The 25,447-nt window shown below is 39.1% G+C and overlaps 1 protein-coding gene across 1 annotated transcript in view; it reads left to right on the top strand.

The window, feature by feature from the left end:
* Positions 1-25,447, top strand: part of RSU1 (Ras suppressor protein 1) — a 105,392-nt gene that overhangs the window by 9,869 nt on the left and 70,076 nt on the right. Inside the window, exons 3-6 of the mRNA XM_010293849.1 lie at positions 8,191-8,311; positions 11,879-11,997; positions 13,521-13,603; positions 13,874-13,988. Of these exons, the coding sequence (XP_010292151.1) occupies positions 8,191-8,311; positions 11,879-11,997; positions 13,521-13,603; positions 13,874-13,988 (438 nt within the window). The remainder of the gene's footprint in view (positions 1-8,190; positions 8,312-11,878; positions 11,998-13,520; positions 13,604-13,873; positions 13,989-25,447) is intronic.

Genomic DNA, 25,447 nt, shown 5'->3' with positions numbered 1-25,447 from the left:
TGCACTCACAAAACAATTATTGAAGCTGATGATGCTGTGGTCCACTACAGTACTTGCATGTCACACTAATTCAAAAAGTGTGGCAAATACTCCGTTTTCTTCAAAATTATTTGTAGAAATTAAGGGGCATATGTATATCCATGTTTTTATACCCATCCTCACTTGAACAGTACTGTTCCTTACTGCTGTAAGAAAAGCTAACAAACATCAGGTTTTTGTGAGCTATTTTGGTGTGGTTTCAGTTCTTTGCTGTTAAGCGATTTGTTTTCAACCTAGTAATCCCTTCCTAACCTCAGCCTATTTCTCTCCAAACCCTGAAATGCATCCTAAGCTTTCTTCTCAGAGAAGAACAGATTTGTCCTTTGTCTTCACTAGATGTCACTTGATTCCCAGTCTCTTCTCAGCCTTTCTTGTGCTCACAGTACTTCTCCTTAGATTCTGGCTTCTAAAGTAAAACTGTTTATTGATACATTGCTTTGTTGGCACAGTAGCACATCAGTGAGGTATAGTACAATTTAAACATGTTCATAAGAACATTTTCATAACTGCAGTGCTTCTGTGGATAATTGAAAAGAAGAACTCTGCTGGTTTCTGGAAAGAGCTGAAGATTAAGGAGATAAGTTTGTTTTTAATGTTTTCTGTGTGAGGTTAGTATCTGTCTTTGGAAGAGGGTCGAGGGAGGGCAAAAGGGGGAAACTTGAACTACATAATGTGTAAATGAAGTACTGTATGCTTCACTTGAGATCAGGATTCTCTCCAGTTAACTGTCAAGTATGATATCAGCATGCCTGCGAATATTTAAAATGAAAACTGTTGTGTTCTCCCTCTGCTAATTCCTCTTTTCTTGTGGGGAAGCTGATTGCTTCTCTCTCTCAGTATAACAAAACCCTTGTCAAATTAATCTAAACATGACTCTAGCTCTACGAGTACAGTTATACTGGATGCACAGGATGTATTACATATTTAATATTCTAAATTCTTCCTCCCCCATGAAATGTGCATAACATTTCATGTCTTTATGACCTTTATCTTAGGGATCCTTACTCATGAAAAGTTCCTGTTGGCGCTAACTGGATTAGCAACAGTCTGCAGAACTGGGTTTATTACATTGTATAGCCCACAAGTTTTACTTTAGGCTTAAGAAGTAGGTTCTTGCTCTTGGCAAGAAAACCTTACCTGGGATCTCCAATGGACTGATAGCGCTCTCAAAGGTCTGTAGTGAGTTCTTTTTACTCTGTATGACTCTTGAACAGCTTTTAAGTGGAACAGTTTAATGAGAAACCGGCATAGTCTTATAAATCTCTTCTCTGACAAGTAGTGCTATTTTAACAGCCCTTCTGGATAAATATTCCCTTAGAACCTGTAAAGGTTTGGAATACTACTGAATGTCATGTTCCTAGGTACTGCAAAATTACTTCATTAACTAAAGAAACATTCTGAAAAAAACAGGGATTCTGCAGCTTAAAGGCTCTAAAGATGTGAATGCCAAAGAAACTAATCCTATTTTAAATTATTAAAATTCTTATTTCACTTGTCTCATTCAAAACCCATTGAATTCAATGAGTGGTTTTCTGTAGCCTTTGAGTCATATTTATTGAGGAGATCATAAGATTACTCACACACAGGTATTACAGATACTGTTTTTCAAGCAGCAGTGAGACAATGTTTATTTTGAACATTCAATGTTAAGGTATAAATGAAGTGAAATTTTTAACTCTGTTTGCATACCATGTGTTCCTGTCATGATGTTTTTACTAAATCATTTCACTTGTCCAATTGGGTAGTGCATTGACTCTTGTCACGTTTTTAACCTGAGCTTCCTTGTCTAAAATGTTTTATATTTTAGTTTTAAATTGTAAAGGAAGTTTTAATATGGGTCTTCTAAGAGCGTCTTCAGAAATGTTTGATTTAATATGTTGGTCCCTACTAAGTACAAAAAAAACCCAGAATAGATTTAATCTTTTAGATTAAAAGCAAATGGAGACTTAATCTTGCAGACACCTGAGTTCATTTATTTTTAAAGTTGTGAGGATTCTTGTTGTTTCCCAGTGCTTCACAGAAGCTTTAAGAGGAATAATCCTGGAGATCATTTGCAGAAAAAGAGACTTTCTGAAGCCTGTGCATTTTCAGCTGTATGAAGGGCCTTGCCACCACAAGAGGAATTGTATTGAAACCTAGATGAATGACTAAAGGGTGGCATAGTGGGACTGGCAGCGGAAAAAAATGCACCTCCTTTTTTCCTCTTCAGTTTTCTGTGTTGCTCTTCCTTTGTCAGAGGTTGGGTATACACAAGGAGCTGGATCTGGATGTCAGTTCTAGGTAGTGGTATGAAAACCACTTGACACTCCTGCTTTATGAGAGTTGTATCTGAGATACTTAACTCTAAGCTGCTTTAACTGATCTAAATGTCCTTAGCATGTTGCTCTGTGTGATAGCTGTCTTGGATGAAAGGTCCATCTAACTCAGTATCTGTTCCCCAACAGGGAGCAACATCAGACCTCTAGTAAAGATAGATGTCTAGTGTCGGCTTCTGGTTCTTGATGTGGAGAGAGAATTAAGGTCCAGGTCCAGGATACTTAAGTGTGGAGTTATATAGGCATTGACTAGTAGCATTTAATCCTTCTTATGTATGTTTTGGACATCATATCAGAACTTTTGAACAGCTGCTGCTTATGTAGGAATAAAATGTAATAACTTGCCTTGAGTGAAATATGACAATATATTGGTGCCTAAAGAATTACCACTAACGTCAGGGCAAAAAAGAGCATATTTGTTTTTAAATGCTGTGAAGTATAAGAAGTTGCCAATGCTTATTCCCAGGAGCAAGAACAAAGTCCTGTTATTCCTTGGTGTGCAGCCTGTAGACCCTCTCTTTCACTCTCAACCCAGCTGTTGAAATAAAGGTGAAGTCTGTAGCTGTCATAGTGAATCACTGTATTGAATTTCCAGTATTGAACAAGGAAAAGGAAGCTGTTCCTGGTCTTGTGAAGTGTGACTTAATATGAATGGGGCTTCATGATGTGAGTGAAGCTTCACAGGAGAATGCAGAGGCATTGAGCTGCCAAATTTTACTAGCATTTGCTGAGGGGGAGTTTAGTTGTTAATGACACTGGGCAGCAGATGGTCTTAGAAGAGTTGTTAAGACACTGTGGATTGTACTGTAAATATGTGGGTGAATGGAACCAGGATGCTGACAGTTCACTCTCACAGCTCATCATGAGAAGGTGACTCGAGTGGAATTCGGTATTGCCAGAATATGAATTTCTTGAATTCTGGCAGTCTGCTATATATCTGGGAAGAACTTTGCAACATAACAGTGGGATGGTAGTCGGGACACACTTAGTTGTGTAAAGTTCAGAACAGAGAACATTATATGCCTAGTGAACCTTGCTTGACCACTGGTGATCTTTAGACCTGAAGGTACTGAGCCTGTGCAGTTGAGCTACAAGACCAGTACAGGAGTTAATTTTGGTCTTCTGTTTTGTTTTGAATCCAAGAGAGCATTCATTCATATTACAAATGAATCTGAATTGTTGAACCAGAAAATAAGCTGTTAAAGGAGAAAGTCCTCTCTTCCCTACCACAAGCCTGGTCTTGACCTACTATTCTGCTCTTCTGTCTCACAAAATACTTCCTCCTCTTCCTTTCAAACCAAAAAAATACAATTGTGGATTGGGGCTTTTTACTTTTGATTTAACAGGGTGAGACACAAAGTAATTAATCCAAATTCTTTTCTGCATTTTTAGCCTTTTTCTTATCTCAGCCTGCTTACCCATGCAGCTTTTAGTATGGCTTGAAGAAGATGATATAAAGTATCCTAAGTGTGATTCACAACATGAAATACAGTAAGTGGGAATTACACAGATATATCAGAAACTTAGACATTCTGCAAGGACACATCTCCTGTTGTTCACAAGGGACACTTACACCCGTGCCCTGACAAAAGAAAACCAAATTTAAAACCTCTGATAAACTAGCCAGTGGAAGTTGAGTTTTTGCCCCATGTTTACAAGTGGGATGAGCAGGTAGAATTTTGAGATTCTTCAACTGCAGTAACCCACTGAAACTAGGGTTCTCTTTGCTGTGATCTTCATGAACAAGTGTAATCTTCATGAACAAATCTTTGGAAGCCATGTTTCTTCCTGTCTTGTCTAGTTGTCATCTGGGTAGTTTAATGGGATTTTTCTTAATTGTTTTGTGTGTTTTTGGTTTGGTTTTCATTGCTTATTTTTTGTTTTTATGAAGATGACCATTCACATTCTTCCTTGAAATGATTCTTCCTCTCCACAGTCTCCTAGCTTAATTCAGAAGTGAGATACAAGCTTAAGAAAGGGGGAAAACAAGCTGGTTTAGACAGGTATTTAGAATTGTTTAGGTTGGAAAAGACCTTTAAGATCATCAAGTCCAACCATTAACCTAGCACTGCCAAGTCTACCACTAAACCATGTCCCTAAGCACCACATCTACATGGCTTTTAAATATCTCCAGGGGTGGTGACTCAACCACCTCCCTGGGCAGCCTGTTCCATTGCTTGACAACCCTTTCAGTGAAGAAATTTTTCCTAATTTTCCAATCTAAGCCTCCCCTGGTGCAACTTGAGGCCATTTCCTGTCGTTCTATTGCTAGTTACTTGTGAGAAGAGACTGACACCCACCTCACTACAACCTCCTTTCAGGTAGTTGTAGAGAGCAATAAGGCCTCCCCTCAGCCTCCTCCAGGCTAAACAACCCCAGTTCCCTCAGCTGCTCCTTGTAAGACTTGTGCTCCAGACCCCTCACCAGCTTCGTTGTCCTTCTCTGGACACGCTCCAGCACCTCAATGTCCTTCTTGTAGCGAGGGGCCCAAAACTGAACACAGAATTCAAGGTGCGGCCTCACCAATGCCGAGTACAGGGGCACAATCACTTCCCTACTCCTGCTGGCCATGCTGTTTCTGATAGAAACCAGGATGCTGTTGGCCACCTTGGCTACCTGGGCTTGGAGTCAGCCAGCTGTCAACCAGCACCCCCAGGGCCTTTTTCACCAGACAGCTTTCCAGGCACTCTTCCCCAAGCCTGTAGTGTTGCATGGGGTTGTTGTGGCCCAGGTGCAGGACCTGACACTTAGCCTTGTTGAACCTCATACAGTTGGCCTTGGACCATCAATCCAGCCTGTCCAGATCCCTCTGTAGAGCCCTCCTACCCTCCACCAGCTTAACACTCCCACCCAACTTGGTGTCACCTGCAAACTTACTGAGGGAGCACTTGATCCCCTCATCTAGATCACTGATAAAGATATTAAACAGAACTGTCCCCAAAACTGAGCCCTGGGGAACATCACTTGTGACCAGCTGCCTACTGGATTTAACTCCATTCACCGCAACTCTTTGGGCCTGTCCATCCAGCCAGTTTTTTACCCAGTGGACAGTACACCTGTCCAAGCCATGAGCAGCCAGCTTCTCCAGGAGAAATGCTCTCAGAAATGGTGTCAAAGGCTTTACTAAACAAAAGTCTACGTAGACAACATCCACAGCCTTTCCCTCATCCACTAAGTGGGTCACCTTGTTATAGAAGGAGATCAGGTTAGTCAAGCAGGACCTGCCTTTCATAAACTCATGCTGACTGGGCCTGATCACCTGGTTGGCCGGTACCTGCTGCATGATGGCACTCAAGATGATCTGCTCTGTAACCTTCCCCAGCAGCAAGGTCAGACTGGCAGGCCTGTAGTTCCTCAGATGCTCCTTCTGTCCCATCTTGTAGATGGACGTCACATTTGCCGACTTCCAGTCAACTGAGGTGTCCCCAGTTAGCTAGGACTGCTGGTAAATGATTGGAAGGACACATCCACTAAATCAGTGTCAGTAGTTCAAGCTAGCTTGGTAACTGGGTCCAGCTTTTTGCTTTGTTGCTTGTTGTTTGGACTCTGTCAGGCTGCTTGGAAGGTATTTGTCCCCATTTTGTGGTCTGTTCACAGAGGCAGAACAGCTTTGCTGCTACTTCATGAAGCAAGAGGTCATTAGGTAGCTCATGCTGTGAATATGACTAACTAAACGTAAGGTGTCTGTTAACCAACACTGCTTCAACTGAAATGCGAGTCAGGTATTGCTGTCTTTCTTTGCATGAGGGTATCATGAATAAATTACCTCTGTAGTCTGACAGTTTCTGTAGTCCAGCCTCACAGCAAGATCAAAAAGGTTTCATGGGCTTCATGTCTTTGAAGCAATAGTGTTGTCCTCAGTGTAAGATGTACTTTTTTTAGTTGGCTTTGAGAAATTTCAGTGTCCTGGATAACAGCGTCTTAATTTCTTTACCATCTCGTGGTAGTGTTCAATGTGAATAACTGAAATACAGAATTGACACGTAGGCAGTGAAGCTGACTGTAGGTTTGGTAAGTCTGCCCTCCTGAACATCAGGCTCTTGTTGCAGTGCTGCCACAGCAGAGCTCTGTATTACATTTAGCGTAACTTGTGATGTTAAGTTGCACTGTTTTTTCTACCAGAGTGTAATCTCTTCCATTGTCAAAAAGGCCAAAACCTTCATACCAAATTTTTCTTAATTGCATCAATGGTGTAACTTCAGGAGAATTGTATTTGGTCTCTGTATTGCTTAGGCTTTGACTAAACTAAAACCTGTATTTGCTAGTACTTCTGATTCCTACTCTTGCATAAACATAGAATCTGTTAGAGAAGAGCAGAAACATGGTTTGCCAGTCCATTGCATCTCATCAAAGTCAAATTATAAAGTCTAATTTCTGAAAGGAAAACATTTTAATACTGGTAATTACTGTTCTGGTGAAATATTGAGTCTGGAAACAGCTGAATTACATCAATTAAAATCCTCAGTTAACTTCTGTTAGGGAATAATTTAAAACAACCATAGTAGTACATTACCCTTTACTTGCTGAAGACACATAATTCTTGCTATCGAGTGACAGATACGCATGGACTGGTTGGAAAGTACTGCAAAGGGAGGGCTTTTAAATGTTCAGATTTGCCTTAATGATTTTATAAAAAAAAGTCTGCGAAAAATCTCCTGCAATGAATGTGACCCTCAACAGTAATATTTATATAGTGTAATTAGAGTGTTTGTTAGGCATCCCGTTATTGTTCACAATGTAATTAGACTTAGAATCCAGTAAATGTGACATACTACAATGTTCTGCTTTGTAAACATTATTGACTCCATTTTAAAACTGAGGTTGCCTCATGCCAACAAATAAAAGAAAATCATGGCCTCATAAAAACTTCTAATTATTTAGATGTGCACTCTGTGGGTTCCTGGTGCAGTCAAAGTTGAGACTGAACCAAGGTGAATATTGAACACAGGTGCAAGCTTCAGTGTAGGTGATTTGCCAACCTCCCTTTATGTAAAGCTCAGCTGTCTACTTAAATCTCGCTAAGTTTGAGGGAAAGGATGCAAATCTGTATAACTTTTTAACCTCGTTTGCACAGGCATATTTATATTGTGCTTCTACCTTATTTTTCATGTTTCTAGAGAATAGCCAGATATTGATTTGTTGGTAATCCATGTGTAGCCATGTATGTGTATTGATCAGGTAGTTATTCACTCATGGGGGGTAACTGAAAACAGGCTTGGCTAAACAGTTCATCTTTTAGGGATGAACTTAATTTTTTGTAAATTTTGTTATATCTAAAATGGACAGGAACTTGGATACTAGATTATTTAAGCAGTAAGCAGAATGGGCCATCACTAAAACCGAATTTTTATTTCGTGTTTGCTGTTAAAAGACCTTTCATAAAACTGTTGTCTTTGTGTAACTACTTGTACCATTCATTTTTTCAACTCAATGAAAATGAAAGGATCAGAGTCTTTTAGGCTCTGCTCTATTGAGACCTCTGTGTGCTACACGAGCTCAGGATGGCCTGCTTATCTTCATTAGCCTGTGAGAGCATTTGTTGTCCTTGTCTCTCTCTGCAATGGTCTTTGTTAGTCAAAAGACTTTATTAGTCAAAAGTATCTTAAAATACTGGTAGTAATTTTCTGAAGAGTACAAAGTGATTGCTTTCAGGAATGAGAACAGATTCTAGATAGGAGGCTTTTTTGAGATAAACTTCACTTTTATTGCAATAGCTATTAGATGCTGTTTCTACTGTCAGGCACTGTACAGAGCAAAAGACAGGTGATAGTAGAGCATCTATAGTCTAGGTAGCTTGCTCTAATTGCAATCTCTCACTGTGAAAACTTTCCCACAGCTGTGCCAGCAAACATTGCAGACCTGAGAAACATAGAAGTGCTCAACTTTTTCAACAACCAGATTGAGGAGTTGCCTACACAGATTAGCAGCCTTCAGAAGCTCAAACACCTGAATCTTGGGTGCGTATCTTAATGCAAAAATTTGCTGTAATAGAGGTATTGTCAAATGTTGTTGCAACTGAACCTGGAATTTCTTATTTTTTGGTATTAAAGTTTCTTTTTGTAACTGTTTGTGAGAATAACTTGGCAATTATGGCTTCAGAGTGTTTAGGTAGTGTCCTGGATAATCGGATACTTACAAGTCTTCAAGCACTTACTGTGGTATGCTGATAACCATTTAAGGACAACAGCAACTGTCATTCATCTAATACTAAAGTCAAACTTAACAATTATTGAATTTTACTTCCCTAGCAACTGTCTCTTAATTCTGTGGTTGCTGCATAAGAGCCAGGCTCTATTTTCTGTTCTGCTTTTTTTAAAAAAACAAGCTAATTTTTCCATGTTAATTTAGGACTTCAATTCCAAAGTTCCAAATTTGACATTAAAGAAATTTCAATTTCAATTAAACCTGTAAAAGAAGCAGCAAATCTTTAAATGAGGTGTGCATTTAATTCAAAGAGCTTGTATTGACTGAATTTGAGCCAGAGGCATTCCTGTTAAGATTTTTCAGAGATCCAATTCCAGTAGAGTTGGTGGTACTTTATAACTACAGTTGCAGAAGGCTTTCTTAATTAAGAAAATAAACATGAAGCAAAGAACCTTCTTAAAACTAACTGGGCTTATTAAAGTGTAACTACTTAGAAAAACACTGGTGTGGGTAAGCTTTAGCTTTAGAGGCTTCTCATAGTAAGAATGTTTGTATTTTATAAAATCAAACTTCTGAACACCACAAACTGAGGATTTTTTTACTATTTTAAATACCAAATGATTTTGGCTAGGCCCTGTGTATCCTGCTTTAGATACTTTTATCAAGTGCTGATAATTGAATTGCTTCTTGAACTGTTGGAATGCCAATAAATATTTTAATGATGATCTGTCATCTTTGGTCTTTATCTGGTCACTTTAGAACTCTAGCATGCTTTAATTTAATCTTGGAATTGCTTTTCAGAGGAAATATTAATTCATGACCAGGATTCTATATACCTTGGGGTTTAAATCCATATTTTTGGAATGGCATATAGTAATGTTGCAGTGTATGGAGGGAGGAAGAAGTTGGGCTCTTGCCATGGATTAAAGCAGTGACAAGTGCTACTGTAGTTCAAATACTGGTCTTCATTAATGGAAAAAATTTAGTGCAAAAGTCCACTTGAGGTTAAGACCAGGAGACATTAGGTCTGGAACCACAGTTGACACCTTCATGTGTCAAGTGGTCCAAGATCTTGTAGATTAAGTACTCTTAATACCCTCTTTACCCATAATCTTCCAGGCACAAGATTTACAGCCCAGTCTTAGCTCTGCAAAATGGGCTCTGTTTTGGAGGTCCTTGGAGTCAGTGAAGAGGAAACTATTCTGCCCTAGTAGTTTGCCGAGGGGTAGCCCAGAAACCCCCTTGTCATCTGCAGTGCCTGTATATGCACAGGGCATCAAAACAGCCCTCGGGGGGAGAGGGGAAACTTGAATAAGAGCATAGATTATTCTGGGGAGGATTTTGGGGCAGAAGGGTCAAGTGGTGGGGTGGAAAGATGGAAGGTATACTGCTGCACTGAAAGCTTAAAAAACAAAACAAAAAAAAACAAACCACAACTTGGAAGGGGGGTGTGGCACAGTTTCTGTGGCACAAGCTCAGTATCTGAAAGTCTGAATAGTGCTGGGCAGGAACTTTCAGCTGCTGCTTTTTCCATGCCAAAGAATAGATGCCATCTGCCTGTTGTCAGTAGGGGGAACCCTCTTTCTTTTCCTGTTCCTTTGTTACGAAATGGAAGGCCGTCACTTTTACTGTCGGAAAAGGAGCTGCTTTCTTTAGTCCTATTTGATATAAAGAACAATTTTTAAAACCGTGACAAGTCTGCAGTAACAATAGTGGAGAATGCCTTCCTGTATTTTAATAGCTACTACTATAACAGTAATACTAGGTGGATGTCCCTGGTAGGACTTCTTACGGGGGATGAGGAGGAAGAAGATTTCATCTAGAGTTTAGCTACAGGGAACTGATTTTTACAGGTTCTTATTCTGGTGGGGCTGGCTTTTGCAAAAGTGAGAGAGGAAAGGTGAGGTTATATCTGAGAGTCTGTAAAAGAAATGTTGTATGTACTACTTCTGCCTTTGCTCACATGGATGTGTAGTCATCATGCGTAGTCCGGAAGTGCAGCTGCTCTTGTGTTTAATTCAGTGTCCAAAGAAGTCTTAGAATACGGGCTTATTAGCTGTCCTACAGATGTATTTCATAGTATTTATCACGTAGTATAGCATAGAGTTTGACAAAAATTGCATGGGGAAGGGAAGGCCTTGGAGATTAGAGCCAAAAGTCTTTATGATTTTTGGGTACCCAACTTTGTCAATACTTTGACCTGAGTTTTTATAGCTTTTAGTGTTACATCGCACTTCATACATTCACACTACATTTCATCTTGACTTCACCTGTGGCTTTTGCTATTTATCACTTTTGCATCAGAAGGGGAGTCAAATTCAGAATATGTGTAGAGGTAACATGTGAAAGGTCATGATTGTTTCCAGTTCAATTCTTCCAGAATAGCTGCCTGTACATGCTCTTCCTTAATATGCCTATCTTCTCTGTTCCACTTTCAAACTAGGTGACACGCAAGCTGTATGTTTAGTGTACATGCAATAGGGCCAGTATGAATAATAAGCTGGTAGGTTTTTTTTCTGTTCATATGATAATCAGTGAGAGCTCTAGCTCGTACACCAACAGTAAGGTTCTAGTCTCCAGGTCCTTGCCTTTCTTTGTCATTGCAGTAGCTCTAGTGATTATCTGGATCACCTTGTTCAAGCCCTTTAAGGTCAGACAAAAGTTACTGTTTTCTGTAGCTTGTCTGCTCCAGGTTATTGGAGAAACCTTTTCCTTTTGTTTGCTTTCCCAATGTTCTTCTGGCTGTTGCCAGTGGGAACTGCTATCCTAAACCCTCTAAGACTGGTTGAATGAGCTATATTTAGACTAAGCCTCATCAATCGGAGGACTGACATGTTATTTACTTCATGCACCATGTTCATCAATAGTAACCTAGTGACACAAATTTGCTGTTCTTATGAATGTGTTTGAGCAGCAATTATCAATGAACATAAATACCATGCAGCTGAGGTATTCCTGTTTGTATTTGGTACCATGGTGAAGAACTATGTGGCATGGCAGATGGTCAAGATGATGTGCAAAAGGGTAATTTGTAGTTTAGGTAGAAGATAGGTCATCTACCAAGAACCGGCTTTCTCCATGGCATACTGTTTAAGCTGACCATAGCACTGTGCCACCTCTCTCCCTTGTGTTTCATGTTTCAGGTGTGGCTGTTGATTGACAGACGGGATCCCTTCTGAGTGCCTAAGTTTTGGGCATATTTATGGGAATGAGAGCAAAAGGCTTGCTCGGTATCTTGTAGCATCAACCCCTTTTCAACAAAAAAAGGGAAGCTTTTTGTAGATTACATTTTTAGAAATTAAACTCTTGTTGCCTGTATTATTCCCACTAGGTGAAGTGAATACTGATGTCATGTTTTGTTTTTTCCTCTTCACCTACAGCATGAACAGGCTAAACACCTTGCCAAGGGGATTTGGCTCTTTACCAGCTCTGGAGGTTCTTGACTTGACTTACAACAACTTAAATGAAAATTCTCTACCAGGAAACTTCTTCTATCTGAGTAAGAAACTTTCGTAAAAACTCTACAAATTTTCATTATATGGTGCTTTACTTTCTGCAGTTGAAATTTATTTGATGGAGACCAAACTGAACAGAATTTTTCTGGTATTTATGCTTTTCTTGGAATATATCTTGAATATTTCTGCATAGCTCAACCATATTTATCACTGATACACAGTCACCTGACACCATTGGACATGAGAAGACTTGGTTAGTAATGATATATTAGTTTTCTTCTGAGTAATATTTCCTTGGGTCCCATACTCAGTTAAAACTTAAAACTTCATAGAAGCTTGCAAGGCTTAGGGGAAAGTTAACTGTTCTGCAAGGCAACTTTGTGTCTTGACTCTAGAAACAATTGTGTTCTTGATGGTTCATTAATGAAATAGTTTTAACAGCGTGTGGATGTTGAAGTGTTTTGTATGTTAAAAAATATGCTAAGGTTACAAAGCTTGGCACAGGAGTGGTAGAGTTAAGCTGACCTTTGCATGTGTTAAAAATATACACTCCCAGAATTCAAATAAAGGTATTGTAATACATATGTGCAAAATGGCTGCATTATGGTTGCCTAAGCAACCTGAATTCTGTCACTTTCTGGATTTCAGTGATTCTGCTACCTTACTGGTCTTTTCAGTGTAATATGCTGAAGTAGCTTCAGGATCAGTGCATTTAGCAGCAAAAGTGACAAGCGAGGAGAGAGGAAGGAGTGCCACTGTCTCAGAGATTTTGTGACTGTAACCTAGCAAAGGGAATTTTTAAGTTAGTGTTATTAAAAATGATCACATATAATGAAATGAAAAGAGGAGGAGTAGTAAACTGTGTAAGAGAAACAGGATCTCCTCTCTGGTGGGGAAGAGAGGTTTTGCTGACCTGACTACCTTCCTTTCTGCTGCACCCAACAGTTCTTTGTGAATCTCCATTTTAATTTATTTTTTTCAAACTGTCGTGTATGCTTGTTCAATACTAGCAAACTACATGGTTGTGCTGGGTCATCTCTTTTTCTGTGAATTTCATAGAGACTAAGCATGGAAATTACAAATTATACAATTTGAGTATTTCTGTATTGCTCTCTTTTCAGGTCTCTTTCCCAGTCTTAGGCTGTGTTTTCTATAGAGGTTAACATAGATGTGTATTTGTCAAAAAAAACTCAGATGATTTTTTTAAAATGTTTGTTTAGGATGCAAATTGATGTAATAAATAAGAATCGGGGATAATAGAGTAATGAGTGTATTCTGACAGCTGAGCACTGAGACTCATATGCCAGAACCTGCCAAAGTCTACTATTGTAGAAGTTGTTAATTGTGCCAGTCCTTTTGAATATAGATGTTTTCCTGAACTCACCAACAATACAATAAGCCAGTAAATCTAAGTTTGACCTGCTTGTTATTATTGTGAGCCCTGGGTATGTCAAAGGCTTTTCACCAAGTCAGGGTTATTAATCAAACCTGACTCCCTTTTATTGATTAGACCTCAAATGGTTGGGTTATATGCCACCCTGTTTATATATTGCTATTTAATTTGCAGCCACCCTGCGTGCACTCTATCTAAGTGACAACGATTTTGAAATCCTGCCGCCAGATATTGGGAAGCTCACAAAGTTGCAGATAGTAAGTAATTTATCTAAATTCTTGGAAAATCAATTCACTTTTGCAATGCTTGTAGGAATAGAATCTAGTCAATTTGAGGAGTAGTAGGGTATGTTTGCAGGAATAGACCACTACACCTGGAACTGTTTGTTGTTTACCAGCAGACACTTGTAAATAAATTGGAAGAATTGAGCATTTAGGAGAAAGGTGGGGGCAGAGTGAGTAGAGTTCTGTTTTAGGCTGCTTTATGGTAACCAAAAATTGTTCTGACTACTCTATATTCACTCTTAGCTGAGTCTTAGAGACAATGACCTGATATCACTGCCTAAAGAAATTGGTGAGCTCACTCAGCTTAAGGAACTTCATATCCAGGGAAATCGTCTTACCGTGCTGCCCCCAGAACTAGGTAAGATTATGGATGATCATTTATTTATTTGAAGAATAATGATAACGATGCACTGTTTCCTCTGAAACAAAACCGGTTAAACTCTAGGAAGTGATTATGCTTAAATCTTCATTGCTGCTAATATTTGTTTTCCCCTGAGAAACACTCACTTTGTCACTCCTATTGGATATGCAGGAGGGGCCAGGAGATGATGTGTGTTAGGTTTTATTACTTTTTTACATGTTACATTTTCCTTGTGTATTAGTACACCTGACTGCCAATTTGTATATAGCATCTTGCTTTATATAACATACCATAAATATTGAGTCTGCAAAGCTATTCTTGTCTCTGGCTGTGTTTTGATAACACTATATGGATCATCCAAAATTGTTAGGCAAAAATGATAGCAGTGTAAGTGGCTTTTTTTGTGACTGTTCCTGTAAAAAAGGAAGTTTGATAAACTAGAGTAAAATATAGCTAAATTAGGTTATTATTATAAATTAATAAGTTTTCGTTTTTCTGTTTCAGTAGCCTGCCTTTCTTAGTGAGTTGACAGCTCTTGCACTTAAAGCAGTGGAGCTGGTTGATGTACTTTGAATTTGTGATAATTGACCATTTAGTTATGATTGCAAGTGGCTTCTTTCAACCTATACAGTAGAGGTTTTCTTTGAAAAATAAGTAGTTATTTTGCAGAATTTGCATTGCAGGATTTAATTTTATATAAGGGGCATTAACTTCAACAGAGGTTGTTCCTGTTTGCCCCAAGTCAGAATTTGGTCTTAGATCTTTTACAAAAATCTTTACAAATACTTTTGGGAATAATGTAGCTGCATCAATTACCTGTTGTTGAAACACCTATTACACAGGGGTTTATTCCTTGTTTCTTGTTATTGTGGACTGTTACATAGGGAAGCTTCTTTGTTTCTACCAATACCTTCCAAATAATAGTTCCCAAAACTCAGAAAGAGAGTGACTGAAGTTAGCATGATAAAGCAAAATTATTCGTTGTCATAAGAACTTGCCTTGACCCATTAGAGAATGTGGCAGCTGTGTGCATAAATGTGACAGTCTCAATGTGTGCTTTTTGTTTTATGTAGCAAAGGAAGGTGTCTGCTTTTTTCTATGAGGTGAGGGAAGATTTGTTTGGACTCTACTTGTTTAACCCACCATGGTTTTCCTGCCTTTATCAGTCTAGCAGAGTATATGATGCTGAGTATTTATTTATTTTTTTTCCCTTCTCACCACTGGTAGGTGAAAGTTGTTCTTGTTTCCTTAATTTCAGATGTTTATTCTTTGACACAGGTATACTTTCTTTAGCCTTTTGTCAAAGTCATATTTATTTATAAAGTCTTTTTCAATAGCAATAACATTTCAGAAGCTTGTAGTATCTGTAAATGTATTTTTCTGGAGCTACCTAAACTATAGCCTTGAATTTTTTCAGAAAGTGGAAGCTAAATGCTGCACTGAGTCTAACAACCTTCTGTGGCTAATTAAATGTTCTAAACATGCTGCTGCCTTACAAGCATAACAGCAAATTCACTTTAAATGGTTTTACCATCATTGTCTAAAGCAAATGGAAATGTTTGAAAGAAAATTCTTGATGTTTATTTTGCACTGACCTGCAAAACTCAGGACAGCCGAGGGAAGAACAAACAAACATTTGTGTTATAGAACAATATCACAATCTGGTAGAAAAAGGACTTGTAATTTTGCCTCACCTGATCAGGATGAGGTGCACTGACGCAGCTTAAGTCTTTGTGACCTCTGTTCTTTATTACTGAAATGCTATTCTATAAATTGTACTTTCTTTTCATGTATTAATTTACTAATGTTTCTTTTTATGGTTTTACCAAGATCCTTATTCATGATCAGTTGGCGTAAGTTCTGTTGCAGTCTATGCCATGCATAGTGCTGGAACTATCTCAATATTTAAAATAGCCTAGATTTTGGGGTACAGTTCCAGAGAACATTACACTGAAGTCTAGATTTGTAACTTGTGCAACTTGCAAGCGTATTTACTGTGCAAAGCAATGTTCTTACTTGTTTCTTAAACATCTAGGCAAACATTGAGGGAATGGATTTTAGTAAATGGAGCACCAGGCTGGGCTTTGGAGGCCCTGTTTGAGATCAGGCAGGAGGAGGCTACAGGCAAACATGAATCTGCTGAATGACTTCACCTCTGCTGCCCGGTTTTCCCTTCTGCAAACTAGGGCAATTCAGAGCAGCAGTCCCCTCTGCCGACAGTTTTAAAGGCTGCCAATGAAAGGTGGTCTGCGAGTGTTACACCCTACTGAATGGACTGCGAATTCCATAGTCGCCATCTGAAGGAAAAACAATTTTATTTTCTGCCTCAGTTCTTCCTCCTAAATTTTAAAAATTGAATTATAATGTAAGGAGAACTACCCAAATAGTTTGTGCTGTGCATGTTGGATAAATGGTTTTTCAGTGAGCAGGTCCTACTTGCATTAATTGCAGGTACTGCTGTTCTATTTAAAGTAAACAATCTTTCCTCTCTTATTATCGCTTTCATAATTAAAGGTGCTGAAGGCTTAGTTTGGGCACTGGTGGACAGCAATGAGTCATTAGATGTTCATTTACCAGGGAAGTGGGCACAATAAAAGCACCAGAATAAAAGTGTATTTGAATGAGGAGAAAGGGGCAGCAGTACATGAAACTGTTTTTTAAAGGTAATGGAAATAAGTGCAGAAGAAGGCATGGAGAGTAGGGCATGAGAAAAGGCCACAGACAGGCTTTGGGATCACAATTTTGGAATGTAGAGAGATATCAATAAATAAAACCCTACAGTCTGCTCTTAATTTCACCTGATGTGATTGAGCGTGGCATGCACCGGTAAGAGGGCTGGGGGAAATCAGTATTAGCCTCCACTGTGCTTAGCAGAAAATACCTATCACTAATTTAAGAAAAATGTTCTTGCCCAGGAAGAAACGAGGGGCCTGGAGGAGCGTACTGGTGCTCTGGGTGAGGGTGCTTGTCTGTAAATACAGTACGTGTGAGTGATGAACGCAGGAAATGGCCGGCAGTAGGTGGGTGGAATTTGCAGCTTGTTTTTATCATTTGTCTCTCAAAACCGTGTTCATGAGGAATGGTGGTGGGCAGTCATATATAAACTTTAAAGAGGCGCTGGCATTTTTTTCCCTAGCATTTAAAAGGTTATGTGCTGCATTGCGAGACAAATAAATCATGATTCACTGCAACAACGGAGTTGCAGTCAGTTATATAAATTGCCAAGGAAGCACTAAATCTGTCACTTCGTGTATTCTGACCATTTAACAATTGGAATGGTGTTTGGAAAGAAAGCTGAGTAGAAACAAGAACCACATAAAGTGGCAGATGCAATTAGTAAGATCAATGATGGTGTTTTAAGTTCATTGTATGGTCATCTGGGTGGACCCATATGTACCTCATGAAAGATTTTCTTGGTGCAGTCAGGAGTGTAAGAGTAGTATATGGTGCAAAATATTCACAAAGTTGTAGCTAGAAGTAGCCACCCAGAGAATGTAACTAGTTTATCTGTAGGTTTGCGTTTTTGATGTGAAAACAAATGTCATGATTTTTTAAAACACAGATTCTAATGTTGACTGTGTTCTTTGCCCTGCCGCCAACACACATGTGCGCACACGTACATGGAGTTCACTCATGTTTATGAACGTGGGAAGAACAGTGATTTCTAAGGATGTATTTTTAATTACCATACTCTTTTTTTTCCAAAATGGAATGTTGGCATCAATTGCTTTTAGGTATACTATTCGATACTGTTCTAGTTTATCAAATAATTTCCTCAGGTAAAGGGAGACACTATCAAAACTGTGAAGTTAGGTACAAACTTGAAAAGTAAAAAATTCAAGCTCTTTAAAAACTAAAGAGGAAAAAATAAACCTTGATGGGGTAAGTAGCCATGTTCCTTTTTAAGGAGGGTGAAACATTTTGTAAATTAAATCTGTATGTCAGAATGGCTGAGTAACTCTTTAATAATTTTTTGGGTTTGAACAGCTAAATTACCTTCTGTGGATAAAGGATTGGCTTTAAATAGAAAGTTCAAGGAATCCTGCCAGAAGACTCAATATTTCCATCACAGGAACGCATTTTAAAATTTAGGTTTTCAAAATGACTCCAGAATTTGTGAATTAATACTATATTACACAAAGTAGTTGCTGCAGTTATTTGTTCAAACTAATATTAATTGAAATAGCAATTTACTTAGGTAATTATAATGGGCATGTGCAAACATAGGAATCACTTATTTCACAAAAGATATTTATTTTCTAAATATACTTGACATAAACAGCAAACTTTTCTTATTTCAGTATGAACTGTCGCTGCACTCTACCAGTGTTGCAACAGAATGCTGCTCACACCTGCAAATACAGGTCTGGGGTGCTTGTTGGAAGCCTGGACATCCTGGGGCTCTTTGGACACCAGCTCTGAGCACTGGAACAACTAATTGATACCTTGCAATTTTAAAAAAAACTACCTGTTTCTACTTCTGGAACTAAGACAAAGGTGGTGTAAGAAAGTAAGGGGCTTTACTGAACTTCCCAGTGACTAAACAAAGTAATTTGTTTTCTAGGACTACTGGTGTAGCAGTTACTAGTTAAGGAGAGTGTACATAACAAGATAGGTCATGGACAAATTATTTACATAAGAAAAGCATCTCTGAAAATTTGTTAATATTCTAATTGTGCTTCTCATTTTAGGCTTGTTTTAAGTTTAAAAAAAGGAAAAAAACTCATCACTTTTTATGTAGTTAGAAAACAGGCTGATTCCACAGAGTATTTGATGGGATTTAAGGTATATAGGAAGAGATGACAACTCTGCAGTTTCATTATACACAGAAAGATGTTTTCTATAGCCCATCATTTAGATTTACACCACAAGCATTCATTTCCTTGCACTGCTGTAATTCTTGACAAACTTCCCAAGGTTCAGATTAGATCTCACATTAGTTTTTAAAATATGCAAGTCCTACTGTTGCTTCTCAGATGACTACAGTGTGTGTGTGTAGGCTTTCCTAATGTTGACTGTACTCTAAGTACCATCAGTGTAATAATGATGTTTCTGTCAGCAAATATTTCATCTGTTCTGTCAGAACTGTGCTAGGTAAGAGTACCGTAATTAATACTAATCTGAGCAAATGTAAAATTTGGTTCATTTTACGTGTTTCATAGTACTTAAAAGTGGTTTTGCTCTTCTGAGTACCTGGCAACCTGTGTTTGAATGGAACTTTCAGAGGTGTGGGGCAAAAGCCATACAATGAATCCTTTCTGAACTCATATTTTTAAAGTAACTAGATTTTGGTCTGATAGGACCCTTCAAAGAGAGAATGCTCTGTTGAATTCCCAGGTAATTGAGAATCCCGGGGGAGTTTCTGAGGTTGGAAAAAATGTGCAATATATTTCAAAATAAATTGGGATGCTGATCCTCTAAGCCTGTAATACTTCCTGTGCTGTTAAAACGTCTTCGATGTTGAACTACTTTGACACCACGTTAATTGTCTTTGTTCCAAAACCCATCTGCCGCGTAGTGTTTCTTGGGTTTCTTCACTGGGAACACTTAGCAGTGACTGTTGGTTTGCCCCTTGAGATCCCGGTTGGTGCTGGACATGTGTTACACAGAGCAGTGAAGGAGATGGTATTTCCAGCACAGCATGTCACCTTTTGAAGAAGGAAGTCAGTGAAGCTTAGCAAAACGTGTAGCTCTTCTAGTAAATGGTCTCTCTCTTACATTAGGAATATTGGAGAAATTAATTTAATCAACTTGTAAGTAATTTGAAATAATTTTAGAAAGAATATAGGAAACATTTTGAAGTAATTTCTTGGATTTTTGTCAAAACACTGTTTCTTCTGCCATTCCCTTTGGCTACCCACACAACAGCATCAGCTGGGCTGGTTGCCTGGGTACCTGATGGCTGTGTGTGGTGGAGTTTGGCTGTTGAAACAGCGTGATTTGTCATGTGGAAGTACAAGCCGTTAGCAGAGTGTTGTTTGGCTAGGAGTGCCTTGTGTGCTACATTGAGTAAGTTCCTGTTTTGAGGCTTTTGTCTATGAATGTTAATATTACCTACTCTTTCAACTAGTTGTCCTGCTAAGGTCAGGTTTGTTGTGTGGAGTGATGGTAGAAATTGCCAGGGCTCTCCCCTTGTTTCCAGAGAGTTATCACTCCTCCTGTCACCTGAATATGGACATGTGAGTTTGCCCAGCCAGGTGGGGTCCATATTCTGTCTGTACTTAATACCTGAAATATGGTTTAAGGGGGAAGTTCAGCATTTCATCCATTCTGTTGTCTTTCCAAGGCTTCATCTTCAGTCCTGACACATTCTGGAGTGAAAGTCTCCTTGTGCCAGACTCCCCATTACACTTTGATATAATGATTCTGGCTGACCTTTGCTGTGATGCTCGAATTTCATATAAATATCTCAGGACTAAATTCACTTTGTTTTAAACTCTCTTCTGTGAAAGATTGAGGTGGGACAGAGCTGGAGAGTAAAATTCTCTTGCCATAGAATTGTAATAGCAGTAGCTGAGGCAATACCAGTTTCCCCTGTATCACTTCACCTTTATGTCAAGGGTAAAGAATTGAAGATTTAGTTGGTCTGCTTTTACTTTATTTCAGCTGTGTCATTTTGGTAAGAGTTGGAGCAAATGGAGTAGCCATTCTGGGATCACACAGAATAATCAAAGTCTGTCTTTAACCTATCAAAGGGAAGAGTCAGAGGAGACTTATCTGCTGATCCTCACTAACTCTATGAGAAGAAAGCACAGGTCATTCTCCCTTCTAGGTGGGCAGAAGAAGCAGCAGCATTTGAGAACTAAGGCAGCTCAGTTCACTGAAATAAAGAATCATAGAATCCTTGGGTTGGAAGGGACCTTCCAAGGTCATCTAATCCATCCCTCTGCAATGAGAAATAATACCACCTTAGTAGTTACTGTACCTGGCATACGGGGAAACAATACATATTTACTTTGGAAAAAATGGTGTACAAGAATGCATTTTAACAGTGATGAACCATTTGAACAAACAAGACACCACTGGGAGAGTCTATACCTCCTGATGTTTTTCAGACCAGATGTTTTTCTGTTTGAAATGTCTTTGTTAAACTCTTCAATTACTGAACTGACACAAAAATCTGCTCTTGGATGTATTCAAGTGAACATTCAAGTTGGGGTTTTATCACTGAACTCATTATTGAAAATTCTCATTTACATCTAAGAAGTTGTTAGAATAATGATGTGATCTGCACTCCTCTTTTCTGTCCCTGAAAATAATTGTAAAACTGAGGACAGGCTTAGGCTTCCATGTTGCTCATTCAGCCTTCTCTTACCCTGGGGTTTCCCATCTAATGCTCACAGGTGAGTCTGCAGACATTCCCATCTGTCTGGTGAGGAAAGCAGTCAGAGGAAGACTTCCACCCTACTTCTGTCTGATGGATACTGTGGTGTGTCCGTTTGGTTTATTTGTATGTACTGAATCTGACTTGTTATTTGAGACTTGAACCTTTTCCCATTTAGTAAAAACACCACAAATGCTGTTTTGGGGTTCTCTGAAGTGCTGGTGACTCCCAAGTGGTACTGTTAGACCTTCTCCAGTACAAGAACACAAGAGTGTTGTTGGGATCGATCTTTTGGAGGCGCTTCAGTCTAGGTTTAGATTTACTAGTTGTTTTCTTTTAGTGCATAGAAATGCATCAATAAGCAAATGTATATTTTTGACATATGCTATGGAGCTGTAGATTTGTTTATAATACTGAATATTTCTGCGAATATTTCTGCTGGTTCCAAAAAAATTGAGTCACACTTATGTATGAGAAGTCTTTGTTCTCTGTTGTCTTACTGCTCCTTTATAACTACTGTTTAAATCTACTCTCTTCTGTTACTCATCCTTCAAAAGTGATAGAGGTCTTCAAAGCAGAGCTGATCATACTTGTTATAGGAATGATGAGCGTTACCCGTCGACAGCTTGTATGTGCTTAAGACTGGTGTAAAAATCATTTGCTTTTGGTAACACTTTGTGGCATAGAAATAAGTATATGTTTTCTTTTTTTAACATAGATTTTAAGACATCATTCACAATTAATTGCCTTGGTATTATTTTTATGACATAATAGTCATGATATTTCTTCCACCCCCACGCTTAAACCAATCCCTTTTTCTGTGGAGACAAAGCACATGCCACAAAAGTAATAAAAATTGTAAGCCCTGTAGTGTAAAACAAATCTAAAACAAGCCAGGACAGACATATTTTTACATATAACCTAAGTTTAAATTTAGTGTAGTGGATTGATACCTTACTTAGCCTTTAATAAAACAGGATTCGAGGGTACTTATATCTAAATAAAGAAGTAAAACTCATTTCATTCCTCCTGTCCTTACATATGACAGTGAGAGAGTAAGACCTTTGTGTTGTAAAGGGAAAGAATGTTTGAATTTCAATCTTAAGGGAAATTGCTGAACGGGATGTGTTACAGTCTGAGGACTGTCCTCGAACTCAGTGCAGTAGAGTGTAGGCTGGAAGGTGAGTCAGTATCAACAGGACGCGGATGTGAAACTCAAGAGTACACAGCCTAAAAATTATTTCCATTGATTTTAATGAAGCTCCACTAGGGATGAATTTAAACCATTACAAAGAAGCGTTGATCTGGCATTTTACAGCTAGGATTATGTTTCTTATGCTGAATGCCAATGTTCACTTCTCAAATGTCAGCGTTGTTTAATTACTTTATTTCACCTTTTAATTTTTGAAAGTATTTAAAGTGTTGCCAAGGGGTGTTCGAGTGGAAAGGACAAGTCAGGTTTGTGTTCATTCTGTTGTCTTTTGTTTGTATCGAAGTAATGCCCGTGTACACTAGTCATATCTTGCTATACCTTAAGTATACATACAGTGGGTAAATACTATACACTCCGTGTATCGTACATAACAAGATGATGAGGAGCTTATAGTTGTAAGAGGTGCTTGCAGGCTAGCTCTAACGGACAGGAGGGGCCTGGGAAGTCTGGAGACACCCTTGGTCAAAGTGATAGGTACTGTTATCACTGGCTCTGACACTTATTTTCTGTAAACACGACTGCTGGAGGCATTTTATTTGCTTTTATGAGCTCTTTTCTGACCTTTCCAGGCAGTTAAGCAAAATATGAATGTTCACACAAACTTCTTTTTATTTCAACAGTACTGAAGGAAAATAACAAGAAACATTAACATGTTTTAGATCAAATGCAGCATAGATTTATTGAGGGAGGTGCAGGGAAACTGTAGCTGCCTTTTCCCTTTAATGTCTCTCAGGATGGGATGTGCCCACAAGACGTCCCTTCTGTCCACCCATAACTGTGGGAGCTCTGAATTTAAGCAATGATAAATGGTATTTGTAGTTAATGGATGGCGTAAGCTAGAATATATGAAAATTAAAAATATGCGTACTTTGATTTTTGTCCTCCAATTTTCAAGGGTTTGTTTTGGTGTAGATCTTTTTACTGTGGCTTCCAGGTGGCAGCTAATGAGATTTGGGCAGCAGACAGTTTTGACGTCTGCATGGCTTACTACTTGGGCATAGGAATAGTTTGTTTTCAAGGTGGGTTAAACACAGAAGGTCAGTTCACACTGATCCAATCGAACTTAATGGTTCAGGATCATCTTTAGATACAATGAGTGCTGAGACAGAAAAAAAAAAAAGTGCCAAGATCAGTTATTTCTGAGACCACACAGCTGGCTCCTTTTAGAAGGCTTTTGGTCATTCTGTGCAGGTTGTCCACAGCAGTCAGCTGTTGGACCTTTGTCTCTGCTCTTCTCTTTTCCAGACTCTATTCACTTTTCTGTGTCTGCTCACTGGTAGCAGTATATGTCCACTTTGCATTCTTCCTACGTGGAAATCTATGTTCAAGATAGAAAGCTTAAAACAAGTGTCATTCAGGCTTAGAAATTACAAGGTTCTTTAAATATTTTAGATCTGGGTTCTGGGATATATAGTTTTGATTATTTATTTCTTTGTAAGAATAATTTTAGAAGCCCTCAAAAATAATCTAAAAAATACCTAGGAAGGGGGCTGTGCTGACTAGTCTTAAGCCTCCTCCTCCTCTCTTACCTGAGGTATGTGAGGTAATGTCATGTAATGCATGTCAGTGGAGCCGGTCTCTTTCAGTCTGGCAAAATAGCAAGAACCTTAAGTCCATTATGAAGAAACATCATTTTAGTCTACTAGTTATGCCAAATTTTAGGGATGATAAACAAGTATTCTTTAATAGGCTGATGTGCATGGAAAGAAGAAACTGGCAATGACCAACGCAATCTCCAACCCTAATATATTTTGTGATTGAATCTTCAGTACTGGCTTTTTACTAGAGGCAATTTTGTATTTTGCTTACTAAAAATATCCGAGAGATTTGGTGTGATCTGTGTAGCAGAACAGTATATAAATTTCCTAAAGGCCTGGGGATAGTGTTCTGCTGATGCTGCTGTTAGACAATATGCATGAAGGCGCATCTGCCATGGCTCTTTCCTGGCCCACGGCTCTAGTGCTGCAGGGATGGAATAACAGCATTTCTTAGCACAGTGCTGCTGTAAAAAAACATCTGGGCGAGGAGACTGTTGGCGGGGGGATGACACATCTGTAAGGTGTCCGGTCGCACAGCACTTCTGCAGTGAGCCTGGTGCCAGAGCCGTTGCTTCAGGTGGGTTTGATCATCTCTTCCACACTGCTGGGTTCATCTTGGTGCACTGGGGCAGAAGGATTCATGCAGCGCTCCCGTGTGTTTGGTTACCCCAGCACATCCTGTTCCTCAGATGTTACTGAGACTTTGACCTCGTGCTTGGGACTGCTGGATGTCCTGCAGGAGGAGCAGAATTACTAAACCTTTGATTCACGGATAGTTTAGCTGTAAGCACAGAAAGGACGCCAGGATATGGCCCCAAGCAATGTCCAGTGATTGCAGGAGAGACATGTCTTCATTATATGGCTTCTTTGTTCTCAAGTGGCTTGCTTTGTGGCAGGAGGGCTGGCCTCTGTTTCCTCCCTGGCACTGATAAGGGGGGGCAGGCTCTCTGTGGCTTCTTACCCTGCTCAATTTTCTGACCATTTGTGTCCTTAATTTCCAGATGGAAATTCTGGTATCGGACAGAGAAGAGTTTAAGGCGTCGGGTGCTCCATCCTTCCTCCTTTCTGTGAGGAGGCTCTCCTTTACTCCTCTGCGGAGGAGCACTGGCTCGCTGCCTGGTGCTTGCCATGAGGACAGGCGGTTTGTTCCTTTTTGCATTACAACACTTGATTAAATTCTTCAATTAAAAGCCTGGGCTGTGAGGTAGCAGCTGACCTCTTGCTGCAGCTGTAGGCAAGCTGGTGGGACAGGCTGCCAGGGCAGAGAGGGACTAGATTTCAATGTGGATACTGGAGTTTCAGGTGCCCCAATTTTCTCTGTAATGAGATTAATTTTATGCCTAGGGCTTCTGCCTGCCCCTTCCCTCTGCAGGTGAAAAGT

This window comes from Phaethon lepturus, unplaced genomic scaffold, assembly GCF_000687285.1.
Source record: "Phaethon lepturus isolate BGI_N335 unplaced genomic scaffold, ASM68728v1 scaffold1439, whole genome shotgun sequence".
Taxonomy (NCBI): Eukaryota; Metazoa; Chordata; class Aves; order Phaethontiformes; family Phaethontidae; genus Phaethon; species Phaethon lepturus.
The sequence above is the reverse complement of the archived record's forward strand: the minus strand, read 5'-3'. Positions and strand labels throughout refer to the sequence as shown.